Source organism: Primulina tabacum, chromosome 7, assembly GCF_025594145.1.
Source record: "Primulina tabacum isolate GXHZ01 chromosome 7, ASM2559414v2, whole genome shotgun sequence".
Lineage (NCBI taxonomy): Eukaryota > Viridiplantae > Streptophyta > Magnoliopsida > Lamiales > Gesneriaceae > Primulina > Primulina tabacum.
In genome coordinates, this window is record NC_134556.1 from 40,740,837 (window position 1) to 40,765,590 (window position 24,754).

The following is a 24,754-nucleotide window of genomic DNA, read 5'->3' on the forward strand; positions in this document are numbered from 1 at the left end:
TTGTGCTCTAGTCTCCTTAGGAATTTTCGAGCGCAGCGAAGCCCTGCCGCCGTCCAACCAGTGAAGTAGGAATTTCGAAGAACCCTAGCCTTTTTACGTTTTTCATCAAGAATTTAAGGTAAGTGGGCTTGTTTTAAATTATTGAATTTCGATGCATATATTTTCGGTTTTATAAAAATTCGGGCGAGTACAATTCTTCTTCTACACCCTTCTGGTTACGATATTTTGCATGAATAAATGTTTTGATACTGTGAGAATTCAACTTGATATGGGTGGGAATCCCAACCATACGTACCCTTACGCGGTGGGGGAGATAACCGCTATACGGCCTCGTCCCCTTAGAGGAGTAAAAATTAGGGACTGATATCAGTAAACCATTGAAAGTAGATGAATCTCAGTGTCGGGTTAATGATGCGCACGTGATAAGAATTATGTTTGCATGGTATGTATATTTCGAAATTGCATGTTGTTTTGTTGTACTCGAACGGCCCTCACTTGCTGAGTATTTCTCAAAATACTCACCCCTTACAACCTTCCCAGATAAATCCGAAGAGCAAATTGAAGAAGAAGAATCGGAACAATTTTGGGGCTGGTGAATTGTTTTAATATCGAGAGTTGCTGGTAAAGAGGTTTCTGAATTTTGGTACTTAAGTTTTATGTAAAAACGTTTCCGCATTTATTCCATTAGTTATTTCAGTTGTAAAGACTTTGTTTTTTTGAGATTATGATTAATAAACTGGTATTTCGGTTTATACTATGCTACGAGGCTGTTTGTTTCAATTGTGTGATTGTTAAACGACTGCCGGTGTCAAATCCCGAGTTTCGGGGCGTGACACAGATAAAGATAGGAATGTTGGATAAAGCTTTGGGAGGCAAATGAGCAAGGTTCATTTTGTTGAAAAAAAAAAACTTAAATATAAAGTAAAAAAATAAAAAGAAAATGTGGAGGAAGGCTATATCTGTCCGAGCTCAATAAAAGTACAAAACAGACATCGAAACTCCGGTTAACGGCTTATGTTAGTTTGTTTATTTCTTAATTTTTTTAAAAATAAATCGTACGTTAGTAAATTTAATACACTAATTTCTTGTTTAACCGATTAAAGCACCAACTGATTTTTTGCTACAATAACAGCGATATTCTTAATGGACGATAATAGCTCCTTCCTTGCATGCATCGCTAATGGTGGCAGAACGTCGGGTATATGAGTTTTTACGCTATCTCATATTCACAACCAGGCACACAAAACCATGCTCATGCAGACTAGACCATGCATGATATCGGAAACGTCAAGTCTGGTGAGCGTAAAGTCCATTGACGTGGGTGAGCTCCTCGATATCTATTCGGGAAGCTAATATGTTAGAAGAAGTTTAGAAACAGAGGATTGATATTTTTTAGGAGGTTTTAGATCAGAATTGATGCAATTATCCCTGAAAAATCGACTTGTTCATTTTGTAGATTGTTTACAAGGATTATTCTTTAGATATGAGGTTCCAGAATTATCCAGAAAATTTCCTTTCACTTCCGACCGAAACGGAAGTTCATGCACATTCAATTAAAAAAAAAAAATATCTATATATACGTACCTTTTGAATTCAATTACCTTGTCTAGCTTCAATGGATGAAATATTAATCGAGAAAGCCGAAGCAAGAAACTCTGGGGATCATGGTATTGACTTATTTCTCAGCTGATATGATGGAGCATGTGTAGTTGTGAAGTGACAAAATTATAGTCTGCTGCCGATGGTGATCATCTTTTATCAAGTTCGATTTGTAGAAAAGTGCCTATTCAATTTACTTTGCGTCTGGAAACAGTTCGGTTAGTGGGTTTTAATTTATTCATCCAAATCTTTCTTTTACTTTCATATTTTTCAAGTAAAATCTTTATTCAGACACTTGAACTTTATCAACTCTACAAAGAAAATTTTTCCACCTAAATTAAACAACACAAAAACTTTTGTTAGATTATATAATGGGTTAGTTTTGTGAACGGAATCTCTGACTTGATTCAACCTGTAAAAATATATTATTTTTTTATGTAACTAACTAATTATTTATAGATGGTAAATTTATAGATTCATACAAAATATCATGATACAGCAAAATTTTCATTAAGAATATATATACAAGCTTACGTTGTTATCATCAATCTTTTCTTAAAAAAAATTAGGTCCCACGCTAGATATTGGGAAACGAGATTGGTAGAGAGAGAGAGAGATACGGCATATGCAAAGTGCTATATGGGGAGATAAAGAGTGGATTTCATTACGAGGGAGGCAAAAACTAATGATGGGAGGATTTTTTTTATAAAAAAAAAAATATGCTTGGAGTTGCAAAGTCAAGATTATGCATTTCGTATTAATCTATTGTACAACGTGATTTAAAAATAAAAGAATTGAATCCTCGAAAAAAAGTTACATCTACCTTGAAATGTCGATAAGAAAAGTTAACAAATGTTGGCTCGTACAAGTTGCTTCAGTATTTGAAGACTGAAGACGCGCTTTCTACGCGTCTTCATGCTAACAGAGGACTCTATAAATAGAGCTCCCCCTTCATTCTGAAATTATTCCTTCTTCGAGTTTTCTCTCATCCTACAACATTTGAGTGCTTAGTTCTATAATATTTGTGAAGTGTTTTGTTCTCCTGTATTAAGAGAGTGTTTGTTCTCTTTGGAAACATAGTGAGTGAGTTGTACACCACAAAATATTATAATGAAATTCTTTTCATCTTTTCCGTGGTTTTTACCCTGAAAAATTGTTATTGATTTTAGATTGTAATGATATGCATAGATGTCAATTGTCTCTGTATTATTTTAAAATGTTTATTAATATTCGGAACCCATTTTTCAAGGAACAGATAGAAAAAATAAGGGAAATATAATAATTTTGTACAAGCACTGTGAGTTATTTTTTAATTCGAAATTGTATTTTTTAATAAAAAATGGAAATTATATTATTATATAAAATAAATTTTTCTCGGGGTAGGGGGAGGCAGTGACAGGGAGTGCATCATAAAATGATCCCCCTTAAAACCCCACAAAGACTACAGCGTCTATGGGCCCCACCACGGGAGTGCCCAATCTCGTGCTTCGCCCCCTCACAGAATATTCTCTCCCCGATGTCTTCAATTATTATTGCAACCCCTACATTTTTGTATATCTCTTTTCGACATCATTGGCAATATAATGTTATTTCAAATTCCGCATGTTTCTTATAAGAAGCTCTCAAATATATTTATAATATTTGAGACATAATAAAATAAAATTTTTCATGGTGATCCGAGTAGAATATTTGTATCACAAATTCATCCTTGAAACTGTTTAAGGAGACTTTTGTGTTTCAAATTTGTTCTCCAAATCTCTGTCTCAAATCAATTTTTTTTTAAAAAAAATCCAACCACAATGTAAGATATCTCAAACTCACCTCTCTCTGTTTTTTAAAATCAAGTGTAAATGGTGAGTGAAATGTCATTACTTTATAGTGTAGTTTTCTTGTGACACATTTTCACGAATCTTTATCTGTGAGATGAGTCAACCATATCGATATTCACAATAAAAAGTAATATTCTTAGCATAAAAAATAATATTTTTTCATGGATGACTCAAATAAAATATCTGTCTCACAAAATATGACACATGAGACCGTCTCATACAAGTTTTTGTCTACTTTATAAAACTAGCAATCTAATAATAAATTTACGAAAGATTTAAATATTACATAATAATGATAATAATATTTTTTTAAAAAAAGTAAAAAATAAATATAAATGTTAGCTGAAGTAATTTATAAAGTTTTAGCGGTAGAACTGGTTCAATTTGATGTAGTATTAAAAATTAAATCAACTAGTCGATCTATTTATGCAAAAACTAATTCAACTAAATGAAACTTTGTGATTACCATTATAAGAAATAAATGCTCAAAATTTTATTTTTTTTATAAGAAATAAATGTTTAAATAAAACATTGGAGTACTATTTTCCTGGGGATATATATAGTGGAATTATCGATGTAATGCAAAATTATTTGGATTCGATCTGCGTCGTTAATTGCCCCCGGAATCGTCTTTAATAATGACAATTCATGATAGTTAAATTCGGAGATATCCTCATAATATACAATTATTATTTTTAAATGCACCTAATCATTCGGGAACAAATTAAAATTTATTAAATCAATTTCAAAGTAAACAATATGCATGCAACATATACGTACGTATCTAAATTATTAAAATGTATTGTTGTTCGAAAAATGGGTTTGATGTCCATTAACTTTTGAAAAATTACTCGAATGTGATTTGTCCTATAAAATCTAAATTTGACTTAAAAATTGAAAAATATATTTTCAGAAATTTTTTCCCGAATATTTATTTTCTCATAACCAAATTATGGTAAATGAAAAATTATATATCTAATGTTGGAAGCAAAGTCCATCGAGGTCTTATTAGGAAATTATGAGAGTTTGTCTAACATTAGAAGTTTATGACTTTAACATCTTCTTTGTATATTGTTGTGTGTGTTAGATTATTGTTAGTTTAAGTCAATTAAATCATTATCTTCATCGCCACTTCAAATACTGGTTGAATTAATCAATATAATTTCAAATCGATTTAAAGAATATTGATAAAATAATCGAATTATATATATAAATATTAATATTACTTAAACAATACAATTTATTGTAATCCATGAGTTTTATAAAAAAAGAAGATGAAATCATATAATTTATCATGAGTTTCCGAGTTAGATCATGAACAAAATTTGAATGTTATGAATTTGAGTTTTTTTATTATTAAAAAAAAATCCTTGTTACTGATAATGATATTATTATCGGAGATATAAAAACAAGTTCGATGATGGAGATAACATTCTTATACTCGTCCCCGATTTACTTCGAAGATTTGAAAAATCCCCTTTTTTAAACAACCATTTCAATTTTGTCTCAAAGATTGTTGTAACATTAATTGTGACAACTTTTTGTGGATTTTATTTTGCACCTCTTACAATATCAATAACTGTGACGTATAATTTGTAAGAATCATAGTTCAGCAAACATTATGACATCACCAACCTCGAAAACGGCCAACGCCCTCCTCTGTTATTGTTTCGAAAAATTCCATAAAAACAATAGTTGTCATAAATTAGTTTTTTTGTTTTAGGTGAAAATCTTCCACAAAGATATTCCAGACAAACAGAGAGAACCCATTTATGAAAGGAAATGCATGAACACATACAGGTACGACAGGTACAACATGTATTTATTTTATTTTATTTACTTTAATAATTGTAATATATATTTTTTAAAATTTCACTGAACCTTTATTTGATCACATTATTGTATACTACAAAAAATAGTAAGCTGAGTGTATTTTACATTCTTATGTATTGAGTATTACTTTACATATTTATATTTTAATTTATGTTAGTATAGAATTTAACTTTTTATTTATTAAACCTCTATTGATCATTTAGTTTTAGATGAATTTAAAATAAAATAATATTTACAAATATATTTTTCAATAATAAATAAAACTTTTTTAGTCAGGCTGTTGTATGACAAACGAAATATTTTTCAAAGACACACAAATAAAATAAAAATCTCCGTAACGAAATACAAATATATTTAAGAAGAGTATGTCTCTTGTGAGACGATCTCACGAATTTTTATCTGTGATACGGGTCAACTCTACGGATATTCACAATAAAAAGTAATACTCTTAGCATAAAAACTAATCATTTTCATGGATGACACAAATAAGAGATTCATTTCACAAAATACGACCTGTGAGACTGTTTCACACAAATTTTTGACATTTAAAAAGATATTACCACAAAACTAATCCATATGGCTTCCTACCCTTTTATATACTACAATTAATTGATTTGAACAATAATAAAAACTTTCTTTCAAATTAATATGATTAATTAGGATAAAAAATTAATATAATTATTTTGATTTTATATATTAGTAAAATATGATGTACTCTGGTTTTCATAATCAGTGTTCTAAAAAACAGTAAACGGACGATTACCATTACTATCGCCTAAGTGTTTAGGTGACTATCTAGACAGTTTTTCTTATTTTACTTAAATATTTAAATTTTTTTGTTTATCTCTGTATTTCTTCAATAATTCTTTTATATTGAATTCAAACTCAAAATTAACGAATTTTTTTTAATTTATATTATAAAAATTGATAGAAAAATAAGTTAAATAATATTTTTTTAAAAAATAAAAAATATATATTATATTAAACGACCTCTAAAAATAAGAAGACGCCTAGATACTGTTTATAGGACGTCTTTTATAACACTGTTTATATCTACAGAGAGCAAAAGCAAACTCCTTTTGCCCCGTACAGACATATTGTATGCATTATCTATACAAATTTTTTTTTTTATAAGTTTCTAATACATTTAACTTGACCTTTTAACTTTCTTGTCTTCTTTCGCTTGTATCTTTTCCCATCTCTACTCTTCGTCTTTGCGTTTCTTTCTCCTTTTTAATCCATTTGGGTTCAGAATTCAGACAAACATCCAACAATCATCTCTTTGGTTAGTATTTTTTGTATTACACTGCTGTTTCTGTTTTCTGTTAGCTACTTCAAACACTCTCTCTACCTTCGTTCTTTTCCCAAAACAAAAACTGGGTTTCACTTTCACTTTAATTTTCTTTCTTGCAGCGCTCTCTTCCATTACTGAACTTCCTTACTTCTGTGGAAAAAAGACTTGATTTTTTTCATAAGTGTTTTTTTTTTCTTTTATTGGATTTAAATAAATATAGAAGAAACTAGAAAAAGAAGAGTTTATTTTGTGGCTGAAAGTTGGATGATAGCTAGCTTCTGGAAAGACACTGCTGCCTCTGCATTCTTGCATTGCTTCTGCAAAATGGGCACAGGACAAAAGATTGATTCAAATGCAAAAGAGACACTAAGGAATCTTTGTTGCAGTAATGGATGGAGTTATGCCCTTTTCTGGGGATTTGATCACACAAATTCTTTGTAAGATTGTTAAATATTCTGCATGTTTCTATTATATGTCCTAATTTTTTATTTTTTATTACATTTTTTCATAGTCCATGTGTCATTAATCTTGATTCGAAGCTTAGGAGTATATATAAATTTTACTATAAACCAATCATTTATTAGTTTTCTTTTGAGAGTTTCTAACTGATATATTATATAGTATATCATTTTTACCATTTTTTCCTTCGTATTTTTCATTTAAGTACATCTTCTTCTGCATGCTTTTTTTTATTCCCTCTAAAGAAAATCAGGAAGAAGTGTTATCTTTTTCGAATTTCTGGTTTTTTTTTCTCTTTCATAAGTCATAACATCACCAAAATTACGATGTGAATTTATTTTGTTAAATGGACTTTTCTCGGATCAATGATTACATGTCGTCTTCAGGATGACAATATGTAATATTATGTATTAAAGTTCTCATTGAATATGATTATTTTATTGCATAAATAAATGCTTTGCCTTTACTCTACTTTGGAGATCTGATATCAATAATTATTTACATTATATTATTTTTATTTGCATTTATACTGTTTCCTTTTTAATTATTTTCTCCATCTTGTATTTATTAGTTTAATCTACTTAATTTTTTTTAATATGTAGCCTGTTTTGGGTCGTTGCAGGTTGTTGACATTGAAAGATGCATATTATGAGGAACAAATGGGAGCTATGATTGATAATACGCTGCTACAAGTGCATTTTCTTGGAGGAGGGTAAGCTATATATATATATATATATTCAATTTATTTTCTTGAAAATTGAAATTATTTTTAATGATCACCATACTAAAATTCAAGATCTTTTTTTTAACAGGGTCATTGGTCAAGCAGCATTTACTAAAAATGATAGATGGATGTTTTCTGAATATCACAATGAGAGACAAAGTTCTTTAGGATCATTCCAAAGTCTTGAGGTTTTTCAGGCATAAATCAAGCTGGCCTTCCATACATGTTCCCTTAGAATTTTAAATTGCATTTTATTTCAGCTGTATAATTCTAATGGAAAATGATTCCATGTCGTTTTACAGGATGATTCTGAATTGTATTGCCAATTCTCTATGGGGATAGAGGTGCTAACTATTTCTTTTAGTTGAGAAAATTATGTCTTTTTCAATTGTTTCTATCTTGATGTATAAGCTAATCTTGGTGATCAAAAAAATTTATTTGCAGACTATAGCTCTAATTTCAGTAGAACCATGGGGTGTTGTGCAATTTGGTTCCACTCGCAAGGTTAGTATTCATCTCAATGATACCATGTAATGCACGAAAACACATTTTTCGAGTCATTGAGATTTATGTATTCAGATTTGATTTGCAATTTTAAGAATGTTAAAGGATATGTGTCGGGTAACATATCCTCCCTCTGAATCAACTTTTTTTTCAGTAGCATGTGGTTTATAGATGCATCCTATTATCCATGATTACCGTCACGGTGTAGCTACATGCACTACGACAATCACAACCCATCACCTTGAACATATGCGTTTTCGAAAAGTGTCTTAGCTCCCATTTATCCTCTTAATGAGAAACAAGCACACTTACTTAATTGAAGCACCAAAATGCTTTATGCAATGCCTGCTTTGTGGGCGGCTAGGAGCTTTACAGCATTAGATTGAGGATTCTAGATTCACGACTTTGGTCTGATGAAGAATCACAGATGGAATCAATCCAATACTTCTTAACACCTTTATGAAGGTTCACCAAGCATTTATTTCGAGAAACACAATCAGACATTGCAATATATACATCAATCTTTCCCCTTAACTCTCAATTCTTTCATCTCTTTACTCTTTCTCCCGAACATTGATTTCCAACATCCATCTGGAAAGGAAAACAACTATTGTTGTATTTGTAATATAAATGAAGGATCCCTTTTCAAATCTCGTTTACTTTTTATCTCCCCATGGAAAGGTTAAACACTCTTATCATGATATAATATAGTGATTCTAGCTAGATCGTGCTTAAATAATAAGCTAAGGGATGGCTTTTATCTTATTATGAAGATCACAATATATGGTGTTTACTTAATTATATTGCTATCCTTCTATTGACAGTCCAAATTTTGCTGCAGATTCTTGAGACAAAAGATTTTGTAGAACAAGTGAAAGGACTTTTTAGAGTAATGGCTGAAGATAAAAAATTCCAATCGGCAGAAAATGAGCCCGCGTCTTCCAAAACTCAATTCCGTGAGTCAACCACGCAGTTTATGTCATCGCTATCACATGGCATTTCACATTTAGTGAATCAAAATATTCTAAGTGATGCATTCTCTGAAGATTTTCTGGACTTGAATAGTTCGATGGTTGTCTCATCTCAGCTAGATAATCTCTTCTTAGAGTCGGGGAACATTTTTAATTTCCCAGCCACCACAGAGCTTAGCAGTAATAGTGAAATTTCAGCTGTAACTTCATCTTGGCCTCATTTGACATCCAAATTGAGTGAAAATGCCGCTTTCTCAAGTTTAAATGCCAATGTCAACTCGGCTTCCACTTCATCACTAGAGCAAGATTTCTCCGAGGAATTTACACACTCTCGATATTCTGCTTTGTTGTTTGATTCATCTAATTGTGGGACTCAAAGGCCATCTGGCCTACTGACATTGGAAGAGTTATTTCAGGAGAATGATTTTGAAGAGGCCCTGTCAAAATCTTTCCCAGGAGATGATCTTTCTAAGTGGTTTTCTCCCTTGAGAGGCCAAAACAACACCTCATTCCCAGCTATACTAAGAAGTAGTTATCCGAGGGGATGTAATTCTGCAATCAATATCCCCGAAAAAGTTGTTAGCCATTGTCTAAGTTCTATTACAGATACATTCAGAACGGATCATGTAAAAGAAACACAACAGGATTGGAGTGAAACTTTGATGCCCGTTGTGGATTGTGATGACTTGAATTTTGGTGCAGATGACACCAACTACATTTCTCAGAAATGTGTACAGTCCGATGTCGGGACGATCTCTAATAGCTTGTTCTCAAAATTAGGCCTTGACCGCATTTTAGAGGGTTCTGCTACTAATTCTTGTACATTTTCACAATCAAAATTTGATATTCAGTCATCCTCTTCTGCTAAAAGAAGAAAACTAGAGAGCTATTTGTCGGGCCATGACCAAGTTAATTATCAAGACTCTCCTATCTTCGATGAAAAAAGGAAATCGCTTAATAATGCGGCCTCTTTGAAAGAACCAGGTTTGTGTATCGGTAACAAATGTAGCTCGAGTGCTCAAAACTCTAGTATGTCAAGGGGCCCAGATGAGCTGAAAAAATCTGGGAAGAAAAAGGCTAAAACTGGGACCAAACCGAGGCCAAAAGATCGTCAAATGATCCAAGACCGTCTTGTGGAGTTAAGGGGACTCATTCCTAATGGTGAAAAGGTATATGGAGTTAATTATTGGTTTAACAAATCTAATTAAAGTATGGATTTACTTGTTTTTTGACTAGATGTTGATTGATGTAACAGATGAGCATTGATCGTCTATTGGAACGAACCATAAGACATTTAAACTTCATGTCTGGTCTCATAAAGCATGCTGAAACTCTGAAACAAATTGACAAGCCAGAGGTGAAAATGTCTTTTCTTATTGTCTATATGGCATTCTTTTCTTTTTTAACACGGGCTTGGACATTGGTATCGGTTATTAGATCGATTAGCTAGCATAATTTTTAATGATGTTTGCTGATTAACAGAGTGGGGTTGTCTCAAAAGACAATTTCAATAATTGTGGCGGAGGTGGAATTACGTGGGCATGTGAAGTAGGCGAGCAAATGATGGTTTGTCCTCTGAAAGTTGAGGACCTTAGCACTCATGGTCAAATGCTTATAGAGGTAAGATAGAACTGAGACACAAAAGGACATCGAAGAATCTCTCTCATCTTATTTTGTTGCCCGCTCAAGGCAAAGTTCTGAGTTAGGCATCTGATTATTTTAGCTTTTAGCATATGTGTCCTCCATATTTAACCACTTTCAATTCATCATATTTAACTTTTTGCTGCAGATCCAATGCGAAGAACAAGGTTTCTTTTTGGAGATTGCAGATTTAATCCGAGGTTTTGGCTTGGTTATCCTCAAGGGAGTGCTAAAAGCTCTTGAATCTAATATTTGGGCTCACTTCATAGTGGAGGCTGAGGTAAAAACTAAAAAATGAACTACTAAATGCAATAAAAAATCCAAGGCCTCAACATTCCTTTCTTCCTTATTATTTTTGTACAATCATGTAAACTTAACTGCTTCAGGAAAACCGGCATGTCACACGCCATGAAGTATTCTCCTCCCTCATTCAGCTTTTGCAGTTGACTTCCCAAAGTACAGCAAATGCAACAAATGATCCACTCGGTAGAGTCATCAGTTCAGGCATATCCTTGTTCAACCATCACAAACCGATCATTTCATTTCCTGTCAATTTAATCAGTTGATACTCTTTGGCTGAGTGAAAATGTACCTGTAATATTACTGATTCTAAAGGACTTGGCCTGCTGCAACGGACAGATCGCCAGCCAGAAATGGATGAGGGGGAGATCTGTGTATCACAATTCATTGGTCTTTCGTCCCCTTTTGTTGTCCATGTACGATCATGAATCTAATCTAAACTAGCATAAGTGTGACAGGTAAATATCAATTTTTTTAGGAGGATTAGTGTGTGCTTTTATAGTGTGTGAGGAAACATTTGTGACAGGGGAAGACTGATTGTGTTTTTCTGACTGATGTTCTATGTTTCATTGATGAATGCTAACAAATCAAGTATTTATTAGACTAATTTCTGATTAATCACACAATTATTTACCTGTCTTTTGTTATTTATGTCATAATAATATCATATCACTTCAAATGTGGTACAACGATAATTAAAGGAAACTTCAAATATTTATTTTATTGCTAAAATACTATAATATGACAATCGAAGATGGCTGATTAGTTCTTATCTATTTTTCAATCTTTATTATAAAAGATTGAAGAAAACGGCTAATTTGTATATAATTAAATAGACTGCACATGTAATTTTATTTGTACTTTTTGAAAATAAATAAAAAAAGGACAAAAGAGAGAAATAAAATTAAAGACGACTCTGCATCCGAAGGCTCAAAATTATTTTGTTACGGGAGGTTGATCTAACCATAACTCGATATTTTTTGTATCGATATAGATCGAGTTGATAAGTCGGATTTATTTTTGAGACGAATAAACTTATTTGATATAATGTATAAAATAACACCGTTTATATAAGCAAGTCTATAAATATATATAAAATCGAGAAAATACCCTGAAAGGATATTCGATTCGATCATGGTACTATCTAGACTTGTAACAAAACATAAAATTCTAGAAGTTCCTAGTTTCCTCGAACAAAACAATTACAAGATTCAAACGTTATCGGAGCGGGACGAGGTTAATCTGTAAACAAGGTAAGGTGCTTGCCAGTTGCCACTGTTTCAGCCGCTTCTCCGCCTTGGGTCGCCGATTCTGCCCTAGCAAAATAATTTCAGATGACGGACAATGTCATCACCTCAACAATCCCTCAATCAACGCAACTCACCGCTAACTCCCGCATAATCTGTCGCGTGTAAGTTCACTTTCAGTTCCTAATCTTGTTTTTGACATTTAGCTTCGTTGATTACTTTAAGGCTCGAAATTCAATTTTTTTGTACATACGTATCTTTTTATTACTTTGGTTGATTTTGGTTCGAGATTGAGCTTTATCGTGTATTTTTTTAGTATGGTTTACTTAACTACTATGTGGGTGGATGTTTACGGCGACGGGCGGACATAGTCACGCAGGGGTGATTGAGAAACCTGTGTGCAGATATTCAGCTTATTCTATTACGGTAGATGGAATGAGGATGGATGGGTGGAGTGTTCTAGATATGAAATTAAGTTGGAGGGGATTGTTTGGGATATTCAAATCGGAATCCCTGGAAGAGTTCCAGTTCTAATGCAACCACTTCAAGTAATCTCGTCTTGCATTTTGTTTTTGGTATATTTCATATTCTTGGTGGATCCAGGGATTTCACGTTCAGAAAATGAAGGATTTGAGATTATCAATGTTGTCTTCTGAGGATGGTTGTGACCATAGCTTTTATTCTGATAACAAGCATGCAGTTGATATTTCAAATGTTTCAAGTTACCTACTCCCTACAAGGAACCTATAAAAAATTATTTAATTGTGGTATCCATATTGTGTATATTTACTGAGCAACTTTCTGAATGTGAGCACTTTGTTGCAGGTGTGAAAAACAATTTACACAATATACATGCCCTCGGTGCAATATTCGGTATTGCTCTCTGCAATGTTACAAGGTATTTAAATATTTTGCTAGGATTTAACTATAAAACAGTGAAGTAATTAATGTATTTGGATTCCGTGGCAGATTTGAAAATTTGTCAGATCATACATGTAATCCAGTCTTTAATTTGGCAGAATTATACAAGTTTCAATAACTTGTTAAAATTTTCATAGAAGTGAAAATTGATAGTATTGATGTGTTCTTTGTTTCTTCCCTTCCTTTATGAGATAATATTTCCATATGGTATTCGTGGCAGTCCCATAATCTTCGTTGTACCGAATCTTTTATGAAAGAAAATGTTGTTCAAGAACTGCAACAACTGCAACCTGATGAAACAAGCAAAAATAAAATGTTGGACATACTTAAACGGTTCCACGAGGAAGCGGAAACAAGTGGCATGGATAGCGATGGTATGTTGATCCTCCCTTTAGTTTTTCTTGCTGTCATTTGCACTGTGAAGCTGTCTTCTTGAAGTGCATCATTCATTTTGATCGGAGGAAACTATCCAAAAATTCTATTCTGTTCCAAAATGTTAGATATTGTAACTTAGCCAATTTCCATTATCATTTCTTAATTACAGAGTTGGATTCATTTTTATCGGAGGAGACTATCCACAAGATTCTTTCTGGTATGTTGTCTATATTGCACATGGTTTCTTTTTAATGGCACCAAAATGTATCCTGATTCTCTTTATCTTTTACTATCTGGCAACTTTTTTCTTGCTTTCTTGACAGGAGATCAATTAGGATACGATGATTTATCTACTGAAGAAAAGAAACATTTCCATCGAGCAATTGCCTCGGGAGAGCTTAGCAAGATGATTGAACCATGGAATCCTTGGTGGTTAAGGTTTTCTGCCAAAGATATATCACTTAGCTTAGATGGGACCCAATTAGTCAGACCTGTTGTGAAACAAAATTTGGTGGCATCTTCTGAAGATGCTGCCAATGGTGATCAGTGGCATGACATCCCTTCTGGGCCTGAAACTCCCATTCCACCTCTGAACCAACTCACTGCTACTGAGCCATCTCCACTTTTAACAGTACATGCCGTTGACATTATATATAGTTATTGTTTCACCCTTCGTCTTTACAATGGGGATTGGAAATCCGATGCCTTTGAATCAGCGACAACTCTACTGACTGTATCTTCTGTTTTGGGTCAACTTGCACGCCCGGAGACTGTGTTTGAAGCTTTGTTGCATTGCTTGGAGCGAACATGCTCTACTGCTTACAAGCACATGGGTGGTTTGCCGTTTGGATTGATGCTTTTGGATGATGTAACTAGCCTACTTTATCTTGGAGGTGCAGCTTTAGTCTGCTTGTTGTGTGACTTGCAGAAGATGATTAAAGCTGCTGAGAGACAGCTCAAGTCGGAGAAAATGAACAAGTCGAAAAGGGCCGAACTGAAGACCAAGTTTAAGCCTGTGGAACGGAAAGTTTACTTCATGTTGAGTTGGGTTCACGAGCAACCAGCTGAGGCGTGGTCCATCTTGGCCAGTGTTGTGAATGCTGAGAAGTCTTCTGTTATGGAACATGTGGATAGTAAAATATGCTCTGCGAAAATGAAGGGTGAAGTGGGACGAAACAGGACACCATTGATCCAGGAGGTTCAGAGCTGCCATGACTGAATTCTATTGTGTGTTCTGTGGCTAGCTTTGCTGTTCATGAATGGAAATCCACCGGGCATTTTCTCGTTTACTTGACCTTTCACATTCAGATTTGGTGGGCGCATTGAAACAAGATCGGCTTGAGAAAGTGTTAAATTTACTGGTAATTTTTATAAAATGAATTCGAGACATTTTTTCTATATATTATTATTTGGTGGTTGTAGTATAAATTCATATACAACTCATCAAAGATGACGACATTTTGGTTTCCTGATGACTACGAGCAAGAATCAGTTTGCAAAAATCACTCTTAACATAAAAAAATATAGAAAAAAACACTATGTAATATCATAATGTACACACATAATTTGCAGTAGGGATGAAAGTTGAGCCAAACCTTTTCGATAAAAGAAAGCACACAAATTACAAAATGATGCGAGTTCTATGCAGTGTTGTTAATAATGTCAAATCATTTTTTAAAAAATTGCACTACTGTGTACTTCATATAAAAATAGTAGTATATTGTACAATTTTATAAACCAGGACCTTTTTAATTCTATATTGACTAAAATAAATTGTCGAAACTAATCAATTAATTATATAAGTTTATTGTTGAAGAATCTTATTTTATAAAATTCTTACATACGACGAAATCATTTACTAATCGATTATGATTATTATTTTTTATCACAAAAACTTTTGTAAGACGGTCTCACGAGTCAACTTAGTGAGACAGATATTTATGGAATTTTTTTTAATTTATGTCAAAAATATTGTTTATTATTATAAATATGAGTAAAATTGACCTGTTTTTTTTACAATAAACATAATATATTATTATTATAATTTGCCTCGAGCACGAAACCCATTTATATATAAAGATATATGGATGTGTTTGTAACATTTTTCTTAGTTATTAGGTAAGAAGACTATACAATTTGTCTATTATTTTATTAAAACAAAATAATACTCGTATCATTACAAATCAATATATGTTTCTGGTGAATGAACATACTAATTCTGTGCAATTCTTGATGAATAGTTTTTAAATTAGTTGATCTTTTGGCTACACTATTTGTAACAAAAATTTTATTTAATAATTTATATTTGTCATTTTAGTCATCTCTATTATCGTATTTCGATTTTGATTTGTCATACTCATCTTTGTTTTTTTTGTAATTGCAATTTTTTTTGACGTGATATCTATGTAAAACTTATAATTGTATGACTAGGTTGATGTGTAAGTATCACGTTAAATTTTCAATAAAATTTAATTATCAAAATCACAAAACAACCCTGTGTAGAAGCAAAAATGCATTTTGCCCCCTACATAAAATAAGAGAAGTATATACTATTATGGTGTGTTTGGTTTGGATGATAAGATGTGTTTATTTTTTTTAACCCATCTTATCTCTTGTTTGGTACGCGTGATTATTTAACCAATTCAATACCTCCTATAAATGATTAGTCACCCCCTACGATTATTTATCCAATTCTTAATCCTTCTTATTTTTTCAATTTTACCCTTATCCTATATCCAAACTCACCACCACTTCCCGCCACGACTGCCGCCACCGCCCACCGACCGCCGCCGGCCGACCGCCGCCGCCAACCGACAACCACCGCCGAATGCCGACCGATCGCCGCCGTCCGACGCCGGACCACCGACCGTCGCCGTCGACCGATAACTTCCGGCCAGCCGTTGACTGCTGGCCGCACCGACGTTGCCAGACCGCCGTCGCCGTCGCTGCCGGATTGGAAGAAGAAAAAAAAAATGAAAGGGCAATTTTGTCCTTTCGTCAAAAAATTCAAAATTATCTTACACTTAAAAATCATACCAAACATAACACTATATATTACATTCCTACAAATATCATTATTCTCTTTATCAGACCAAATAATGATGATATATTGTGCAGAAAGATATATTCATATTTAGCGATGAACACAAAACCCCGTTATATAATAATTTCAGCCAATTCAACAACTTCAACGAGCCCTAATTTCACCATTCGTCCCAAATCGGTTTGATTCAGACGTGATAATATCCTAGAGATGGGGGATGTCTCTGATAAACTGGCGTATTTTCAGGCAATCACCGGCATCGATGATACGGATTTGTGCACTGAAATCCTAACGGCTCATGGCTGGGACCTTGAATTAGCCATCTCCTCCATCACCGCCACAGAAGACCACCGTCCCTTCGCCCCTGACGCCACCGACAATGCTGTCTCCCCTACCACAACAGCAGATCGAGAGTCCCAAGATATAGGCTTAGTGCTTCCACCCAGCGGCGATAACAATCAACCCCCTGGCCTCGCTTGGAAATTGATCACGCTCCCTTTTTCCATCGTTTCCAGTAGCCTAGGGTTGATATCCGGCGCAATTGGCTTCGGTATCTGGGCAGCAGGTGGTGTTTTGTCATACTCACTCGGCATGATCGGCCTCTACGTACCCGCGCGGTTGGGATCCGCTCCTCCGGTTTCGGTGTCTCAGTCTGCAGCGGAGGCCGTGGATTTTGTATCGAGATTTGAAAGGAATTATGGGAGTGCGCGTCCCAATTTCTTGGCCGACAGTTTCATGGACGCATTGCAAAGGTCTAGGCAGGAATATAAGCTATTGTTTGTATACTTGCACTCGCCAGATCACCAAGACACCCCAGTTTTCTGTGAGAATACTTTGTGTAATGATGTATTTGTGGCGTTTGTGAATGAGAATTTTGTGGCGTGGGGTGGAAGTGTTAAGGCTAGCGAAGGGTTCAAGATGAGCAATAGCCTGAAGGCATCCAGATTTCCCTTTTGCGCTGTGGTTATGGCTGCAACAAATCAGAGGATTGCATTGCTGCAGCAGGTATAAATGTAGTTTGTATAAGAATAAAAATATTAAATATATAACTGAGAATGAGACGTCCCGCGTACCCATGTTCTAGGAAGGAGGACAGCCCAAATTTTGTTATGTGTTAATTTAACAACCTTGAGTTTTGAGTGAAATTTTTTTGTTGCTATGTCTTTAGGTTTTTGTTTCGAGATATTGACATTGAATGCAGGAGATGTTACTGAGTCATTGATTTTTTTCAAAAATGTGATTCTAATATTATGCTCGATGAATCTTCTACCGATTTTCTAAATCTTGGTAACTTTTAGTTATGGACTAGGTGTAACATCAAAACTCAGCCTCCTATTTGTCCCCCATGTTTGTGATTTAAATGGTATTCAGTTGGTAATATCACTATCATTGCATAACTGGTCAAAAGTTTGTTTCCCCTCTCCCCTCTTTCCAGAGGGAAGCATTTCTTAGTTTTGTGGTCTCATGTTGGCATTCTTTTTGAATTGTTTCAAATGGATTAGAGGTGGATATTATCTGGATCATTGTCAAATGAATTTCATGAAGATTAGCTTTCAAATTTTGATTTTATATATTTAGCTCTCTTTTCTGTTGGTACTAAAGGTCAACTATTATTTGGATTTCTGCTTCAGCAATATTTGCACTTATTCGTTTTCCGTTGTAGATAGACCCCTTTTTCCTGTAACTTTTTAATTTACTTGTAGGAAGAAATTCCATGTTTTCCTTATGTGTTATTAATCATATTTGATAAATATCCTCTCTCAAGGATAGGGAATAATTTAAGGAATAAATATGAAATGGTCCATATTGGTGATATATTGATTTCTTTTGCATTTAACTTTCTTCTCTTATCTTGTCGATCATGATGTTTAACTGACAACATGAGGCTTGTGATCATTGTTACATATCCTCGTTGTAATGTTGTTGTGGTTTCATTCAGTTTTGCTCATTTCTTAATCTGTAAAGACAAGAAAGAGTTTTATCAAGTTGTTATTTCACTTTTATCTATAGTATATCCTTTGGTTGACCTCTCGTTGCAGTCACTGCTGGATTTTGTTATACCTTATTGCCAGCCTTTAGAAAACTGAGCTCTAAGGAAAATATTTGGTTAAGCTGTTCCTGAAGAAATTTTATTCTATTCTCTATGATATAGTTCGTTGTCCCACGTAGGGGTGTCAAAATGCGACACGACCCGTCAACCCGACACGACCCAACACGAAAAAAATCAGGTTCGGGTTGGGGTTTTTCGGGTTCGGGTTGGGTTCGGGTTGGGTGGATTCGGGTTAGTGCCATGTTAGGCGGGTTTCGGGTTGGGTCGCGGGTTGACCCGCGAACTTTTTTTTTTGAAAATATTATCTATATTTTTATATATTGTATGTTTGAACAAAATTTATTGTATATTTATATGATAAATTTTCATCATTTAATATTTATTTTGCATATTTTAATTTTTTTAACAATTTTTTATTTGATTTAGTAAATATACTTTTAATTTTCTACGATTAAACATTCAAATTTAAATCGAAAATTTTATTATTATGTGTTTAAATTAAAATATTATTATTATTTTTTATTTTTTTGAATTTTTTTTTTAATTTTTTTAAAAAAATTTAAAAAAATAAATAAAATTCGGGTTAGACGGGTTGAGTCGGGTTATACGGGTTCGTGTTAGGGTTGGGGGTTTTCGGGTTGCTTCGGGTTCGGGTTGAAAAAAAAATAAAAAAAAATTCCGCGGGTTGACCCGAAACCCGACCCAACCCACCCGATTGACACCCCTAGTCCCACGAGCCTTTCTTTATCTATTAAATGGTTTTAATCTGTTATAGTTCATGCATTTGTTGTTGTCTTTTCAATTGTCAATATCCATGTAATTGGTGTCCCACGAGCCTTTCTTTATTGGCTAAATGGTTTTAATCTGTTGCAATTCATGCATTTGTTGTTGCCTTTTCAATTGTCAATATCCTTGTAAGGTTCTTTCCTTTGTGAAGTTTGAATGGAATAACTAAAATGGAAAGGGGAGAAATGTTAAGATTTTAAATGAGTCCTACATTAAAAGTCTTTCTTATTTTTTTATGAGAATTTCCGTTGCGCAGCCCAATATGCTATTTTCTGAGATGCTTGTTTTTCTCACTAGGCTCCATCTTAAAATTTGGGTTTTACGTTGTGTTCTCGTTAAGTTCTTTTGTCATTAATTGCTTAGATCGAGGGGCCTAAATCTCCTGAAGAAATGGTGACAATGTTGCAGAGAGTGCTTGAAGAAAGTGCTCCTGTTCTTGTTTCAGCCAGGCTTGAAGCCGAAGAAAGAAGAAACAATATGCATCTAAGAGAAGAACAGGACGCTGCTTATCGAGCAGCACTTGAGACTGATCAAGTATGTCGTACTGTAATTTGGTCATTCTTAATTTAAGGTTAACTTTGCTGGAGCCATCAGTAATGTTCCTTTGTTGTCCCTTAAAATGTTGTCCTGTAGAATTACATTTCTTTAACTTTCTTTGATGTTCTTTGTTAGGCTAGGGAGCGCCAGAGGAAAGAGGAGCAAGAAAGACTGGAACGTGAAGCTGCTGACGCTGAGAGGAAAAGGAAGGAGGAAGAGGTAGCTCGTGAAAAAGCATTGCAGGAAGCTGCTGCAAAAGAAGCTGCACTAGCTAAGATGCGGGAGGAGAAATCTTTATCACTAGGCGCAGAACCAGAGAAAGGGTCCGATGTTACTCAAGTAAGCCCGTGTTCTAGAGTGTTTCCATTCATTAGTTGTACTTGAGTACTGAGATGCGTATGCTTAAGTTAATCTCAAATTTTAATTATGGTCTGTTAAAGTTATTTTAAAGGCTACAGCTAGTGATTTTATCACATTACCAGCCCATTTAATTCCAGTATTTCCGTGATTGAAAAAAAAGGAAATTGTGGGGCCTGGGTCTCATACTAAAGTAAATATTGATTTTGGGAAGATTTGAAACGCTTTAAAGAATTATTAATTTACAATTTTTTTACATTTAAAATCAAATTACAATTGGACAAAATCTGGGTTGTATTCTTGGTCTTTGACTAATAAAAAGGTAATCGATGTTTCTTCAAACCATTTCAAATCTTCCCAACAAAATCTGTCTTTATTGTTTAGTAGGAGACCTGGTGTCCCACAAGGAGTCTAAGTTCTTGGTTGCTAAGCATAGTTGAAGAAAGGAGATTGTAAGAAATTCATGAGAGTATTTAATTGGTTCGTCCCACCAAAGGTAATGAAAGCCGATAAACAAGTCAAATAAATAGGTAGGAATCTACTCCATTTTCCGTAATCAGTGATCATCTTCATTCTTGCGTGCTCACACTATTGACTTTTACCATGAGTAGCATGCTAGCTGTGGCTTTGGTCCCTGTCATTTTCAAAAGAAGCGAAAGCTTATCTGTTAGCTTTGAGACATTTCCAGAGGAACGGTGTTGGTTGACATTTGGTGATAACGGGAGGTTGAGAAGATAATTAATGTTGGGTCAAAGGGAGACGGGAAGGGATTGCAAAATATAGATCAATGGACCTAGAACTCAACAGGGTTTAGGTGTTCTCTGCCACGGTCTATGTATTTGACACCTATTGTCTCTTTTCAGGTTTTGGTGCGTTTTCCTTCTGGAGAGCGAAAAGATAGGAGGTTTCATTGTACGTCAACAATACAGTCTCTGTATGACTATGTTGATTCTTTAGGCTGTTTGGAAGTTGACAGCTACAGGCTAGTCTCCAACTTTCCTCGTATTGTTTACGGGCCAGAGAAACTTGCTTTATCACTTAAAGAAGCAGGATTACATCCTCAGGCGAGTCTTTTTGTGGAGTTGAACTAATGAAAGCTAGAAAGCATGTATTGAGGCATGATCAAGAATTCCATGCTTTTTGTGGTAGGAAATCTTGTAATATTGACATAAATTCGAAGACAGATTCAGCATGATGAATTGTGACATTATTGTTTCTAGTGCAAATATTCGTCAATGACAATTCTTAAATTGGGATTTCGAATAACATCATCAATTCGAGGAAAAATTTGCAATTTTATGGGTTAAATGCCTTGGGGTATTACCCTCAAGTGCAAGTAGATAACAACTTTGTGTGATCGCACAAATTCAACAGTCTTGTGGAGTAAACATTGCTCAAATTGGACAATCGAATCTATTAACAGACCCATTCTGCTCGACACCTATGGCCTCTAGTTGTTCGGTGGATGGAAGATCCGTTCCTATGAAAGCGGAACACTTGTATCTCATCTCTGTTCTCTCTATCAATAATCTTTGATATACATGAATGCACCGGTAGAATAAAAATTGATTTTGTATGCGAATGAAATTATATGATACCGTGTAAAATGAGTTAATTGATAATTAATAATGGGGACAAAACGAGAAGTGGAAGAAGCATTATTGCATTAACATACTATTTAAAGTGATCTAGGAGGCTTCTCCAGCAAAGCTGAAAGAAAAACTTCATCCTTAGATTTGGGAGCAAGCGCCCACTTGTGTTTCCTATATCTGAACTGCAAAAACATATACATGTACTCATCCAAGTCTTTCCTTTTACAGAAGAACCTATCGATCCATAGCAATCCACCTGGCCTCAAAACACGATCCCAGTCGAACAAGATGAAATCTAACAGCTGTAAGTCGAGCCATCCATCCATAAAGCCTGCAGTGTGAATCAAGTCCATCGTGTTATCAAAGAAGGGTAGGCGTTGGTTCAATGTCAGATATAAATGGATCAAGCCTCTTAAAGCAATGGTTTCACTAAAAGGGGCTCCTAAGTTTAAGGCTGTCGAAACTACGGTCACGTTTTGCTCTCTCATTCGTGCTGCAAATGTCCCTGTGCCTATACCAAAATCCAAACCGATTCTTATCTCCCCCGGTTTGATTGACAAAACATCTTGGATCAAGAAATCTATAGGAAGGGTAGTGTTTGTAATCCACTTGAGTTTTTCCTTGTCCATTTCGAAGCATCCGGTGCACTTTGAATAACCTCGTTTTGGATTCTTGCTAGATAAGCACTCAAAGTTTCTGCACTGATAATTACTCCACCGCACATTTCTTCCCTCTGGTATCCTCCAAAGTGACTCGTTGATCGAATAAGGTCTCAAGTATAGTTTAGAGGCTCGTGTCAAGCAACGTCTTCGAGGCAGTGGATCACACCCGTGAACCATGAGCTTTTGACCCAAGTTCCAATCATCTTTACAATAAGATCCAACATCGTAATCCATATACTCTTCCAATTCTTTCTTCATAAGCACGCAAGCATGCCCTATCGTGTTGTAGACCTTATCGGATCCATATATGTTGATATTGCCCAACCTATTCCCTTTAGGTGTTATGTACTTCCGAATCTCCTCGACTACGAAAGTATTGATCAAAGGATCCTCTTTTAAAGTAATGTTTTCGCTCCATTCGATTTTCGGGAAACGAATTTGCCTGAGAGCAATGTAGGCTCTATAGGTTGGCCTAATCACCTCGTCTTCCAAGAACTCCTTGTACTCCAAACTTGAAATACTGCCTTTGTTGTTATTCATTCGATGCACGGCGGATTCAAGATTCTCTTGGAGGCTTTCCATCTTGTTAAGCACTTCATCTACTCGAGCTGCTAGAGCTCTGAAATCGATTTCCTGAAGCACTACATGCTTAACATCATAGAGATGGGGACATATATGGTCACTGTGTAAGAAAATTCCTGCAGAGTAGAGCTTAACCAGTGTCGATAAGCTCACGATTATAACAAGACCTCCTAGCACAACTTGAACCCAACCCATTATTCTTCCTATTCTACACGAAGGAAAACACGACCCCATTCTTTTTCCCAAACCCAAAATACCGCAGAACCATAAAATGGGGAAAATGTGAAATTTGAAGATATATAATCTAAATTCAAACAATGCCTTCGTCGTGAAAAAACCAAGATGAAATAATTTAAAATAGAAGTTGCCTTGGAACAAGTCTTTCTCTCACTTAATTCATAGCTGGAAAAACTTCGATCACAATCATATACAAGTAGTGACCATTGTTTTAGAGAGAAATCGCTGGATAACTCGTGAAAGGGACCAAAAATTCAGCAAGAAAATACGGCGACTATCGATTAATGTGCTACTATTAATTTACATGCAAGATACACATGGAGTAGTAAAAATAATTTTTATGGAATTTATGGACGTTGACCGGTGCATGAATCTGGGCTGATATTGCGCCAAATGAGTTTGGATTATGACTGGTTCAGATTCAATTCAAACATATGAATTATAATTCCAAAGTGGGGAACAACATTTTCAAATGAGTCCCCAAATGCAATGGGGGCTCCAGATTTAACAATGACCCTTACCTTTCTTGTGCTCTCCAAAGTAGATGAATGTATCTATTTTGGTTTTTAGTATAAATGACAAGAATGACAGATCCACTTATAATATATATTCAAAAACTTTATTTACGTAGCTTGCGTGATTATATAGGTATAATAAATATCACAACTGAATAAAATCGTAAAATATTATTAAAATAAAAATTGTTTTTACATAAGAATTAATAAATCTTAAGTCACAAATTGACTCGCTCAACGTTTAATCTAACAATCTCTCAATTATCATATAATCAACCACTCATAGATCTCAAACACATTGTTTCACGATGCTTATCAAACAATGATCCTTACAAATACTTTGTAAGTATATCAACAACGTTATCCACAGATGCATCAATCATAAAAACTTCGATTTTTAATATATCATCAATCTATATCTATATAAATATATGAATGTGAATTGTGAATTTACATCAATGTCCTTACATTCATTTAATAATAATCATTAATACATGTTTATATATGAATGTGAATTGTGAATTTACATCAATCTCCTTACATTCATTTAATAATAATAATTAATACATGTTTATTTTTTTTATTTTTTTGTGAATTTACACACTCCATTTTTAATTTTTTTTGGTTTCCATGTTTTTCATCTATTAATTAATGAAATTTAAAATAAATTGAAGAGAAATGAATTTTAGTCTTTTC

The 24,754-nt window shown here is 34.3% G+C and overlaps 4 protein-coding genes across 4 annotated transcripts; 3 read left to right on the top strand and 1 right to left on the bottom strand.

The window, feature by feature from the left end:
* The first annotated feature begins 6,424 nt into the window (after positions 1-6,424).
* Positions 6,425-11,872, top strand: LOC142552137 (transcription factor bHLH157-like). Its single transcript, XM_075661777.1, has 10 exons — positions 6,425-6,992; positions 7,637-7,726; positions 7,827-7,935; positions 8,041-8,082; positions 8,183-8,242; positions 9,084-10,382; positions 10,469-10,570; positions 10,696-10,833; positions 11,003-11,134; positions 11,241-11,872. The coding sequence occupies exons 1-10, from the start codon at positions 6,820-6,822 to the stop codon at positions 11,418-11,420; spliced, it is 2,325 nt and encodes a 774-aa protein (XP_075517892.1). The 5' UTR covers positions 6,425-6,819; the 3' UTR covers positions 11,421-11,872.
* A 397-nt stretch (positions 11,873-12,269) lies between these two features.
* On the top strand, positions 12,270-15,170 carry LOC142552138 (uncharacterized). Its single transcript, XM_075661778.1, has 5 exons — positions 12,270-12,565; positions 13,227-13,299; positions 13,543-13,696; positions 13,867-13,914; positions 14,021-15,170. The coding sequence occupies exons 1-5, from the start codon at positions 12,489-12,491 to the stop codon at positions 14,914-14,916; spliced, it is 1,248 nt and encodes a 415-aa protein (XP_075517893.1). The 5' UTR covers positions 12,270-12,488; the 3' UTR covers positions 14,917-15,170.
* A 1,626-nt stretch (positions 15,171-16,796) lies between these two features.
* LOC142552139 (plant UBX domain-containing protein 10-like) lies at positions 16,797-21,726 on the top strand. The gene is made up of 4 exons (XM_075661779.1): positions 16,797-17,745; positions 19,940-20,110; positions 20,249-20,452; positions 21,334-21,726. Exons 1-4 carry the CDS (start codon positions 16,951-16,953, stop codon positions 21,559-21,561), a joined length of 1,398 nt encoding a protein of 465 aa, XP_075517894.1. The 5' UTR covers positions 16,797-16,950; the 3' UTR covers positions 21,562-21,726.
* Positions 21,727-22,104: 378 nt separating this feature from the next.
* Positions 22,105-23,793, bottom strand: LOC142551026 (putative methyltransferase At1g29790). Its single transcript, XM_075660076.1, has one exon. It carries the CDS (start codon positions 23,538-23,540, stop codon positions 22,149-22,151), a length of 1,392 nt encoding a protein of 463 aa, XP_075516191.1. The 5' UTR covers positions 23,541-23,793; the 3' UTR covers positions 22,105-22,148.
* Positions 23,794-24,754: the final 961 nt, after the last annotated feature.

Excerpts from the sequence above, each read along its gene's own strand:
- LOC142552137 (XM_075661777.1), top strand. The coding sequence starts at position 6,820 with ATGATAGCTAGCTTCTGGAAAGACACTGCTGCCTCTGCATTCTTGCAT. Across the intron at positions 10,571-10,695 it reads AACAAATTGACAAGCCAGAG|AGTGGGGTTGTCTCAAAAGA; the intron begins GTGAAAATGTCT and ends GCTGATTAACAG. Across the intron at positions 10,834-11,002 it reads ATGGTCAAATGCTTATAGAG|ATCCAATGCGAAGAACAAGG; the intron begins GTAAGATAGAAC and ends TTTTTGCTGCAG.
- LOC142552138 (XM_075661778.1), top strand. The coding sequence starts at position 12,489 with ATGACGGACAATGTCATCACCTCAACAATCCCTCAATCAACGCAACTC. Across the intron at positions 13,697-13,866 it reads AAGTGGCATGGATAGCGATG|AGTTGGATTCATTTTTATCG; the intron begins GTATGTTGATCC and ends TCTTAATTACAG. Across the intron at positions 13,915-14,020 it reads TATCCACAAGATTCTTTCTG|GAGATCAATTAGGATACGAT; the intron begins GTATGTTGTCTA and ends CTTTCTTGACAG.
- LOC142552139 (XM_075661779.1), top strand. The coding sequence starts at position 16,951 with ATGGGGGATGTCTCTGATAAACTGGCGTATTTTCAGGCAATCACCGGC. Across the intron at positions 20,111-20,248 it reads CAGCACTTGAGACTGATCAA|GCTAGGGAGCGCCAGAGGAA; the intron begins GTATGTCGTACT and ends GTTCTTTGTTAG. Across the intron at positions 20,453-21,333 it reads AAGGGTCCGATGTTACTCAA|GTTTTGGTGCGTTTTCCTTC; the intron begins GTAAGCCCGTGT and ends GTCTCTTTTCAG.
- LOC142551026 (XM_075660076.1), bottom strand. The coding sequence starts at position 23,540 with ATGGGGTCGTGTTTTCCTTCGTGTAGAATAGGAAGAATAATGGGTTGG.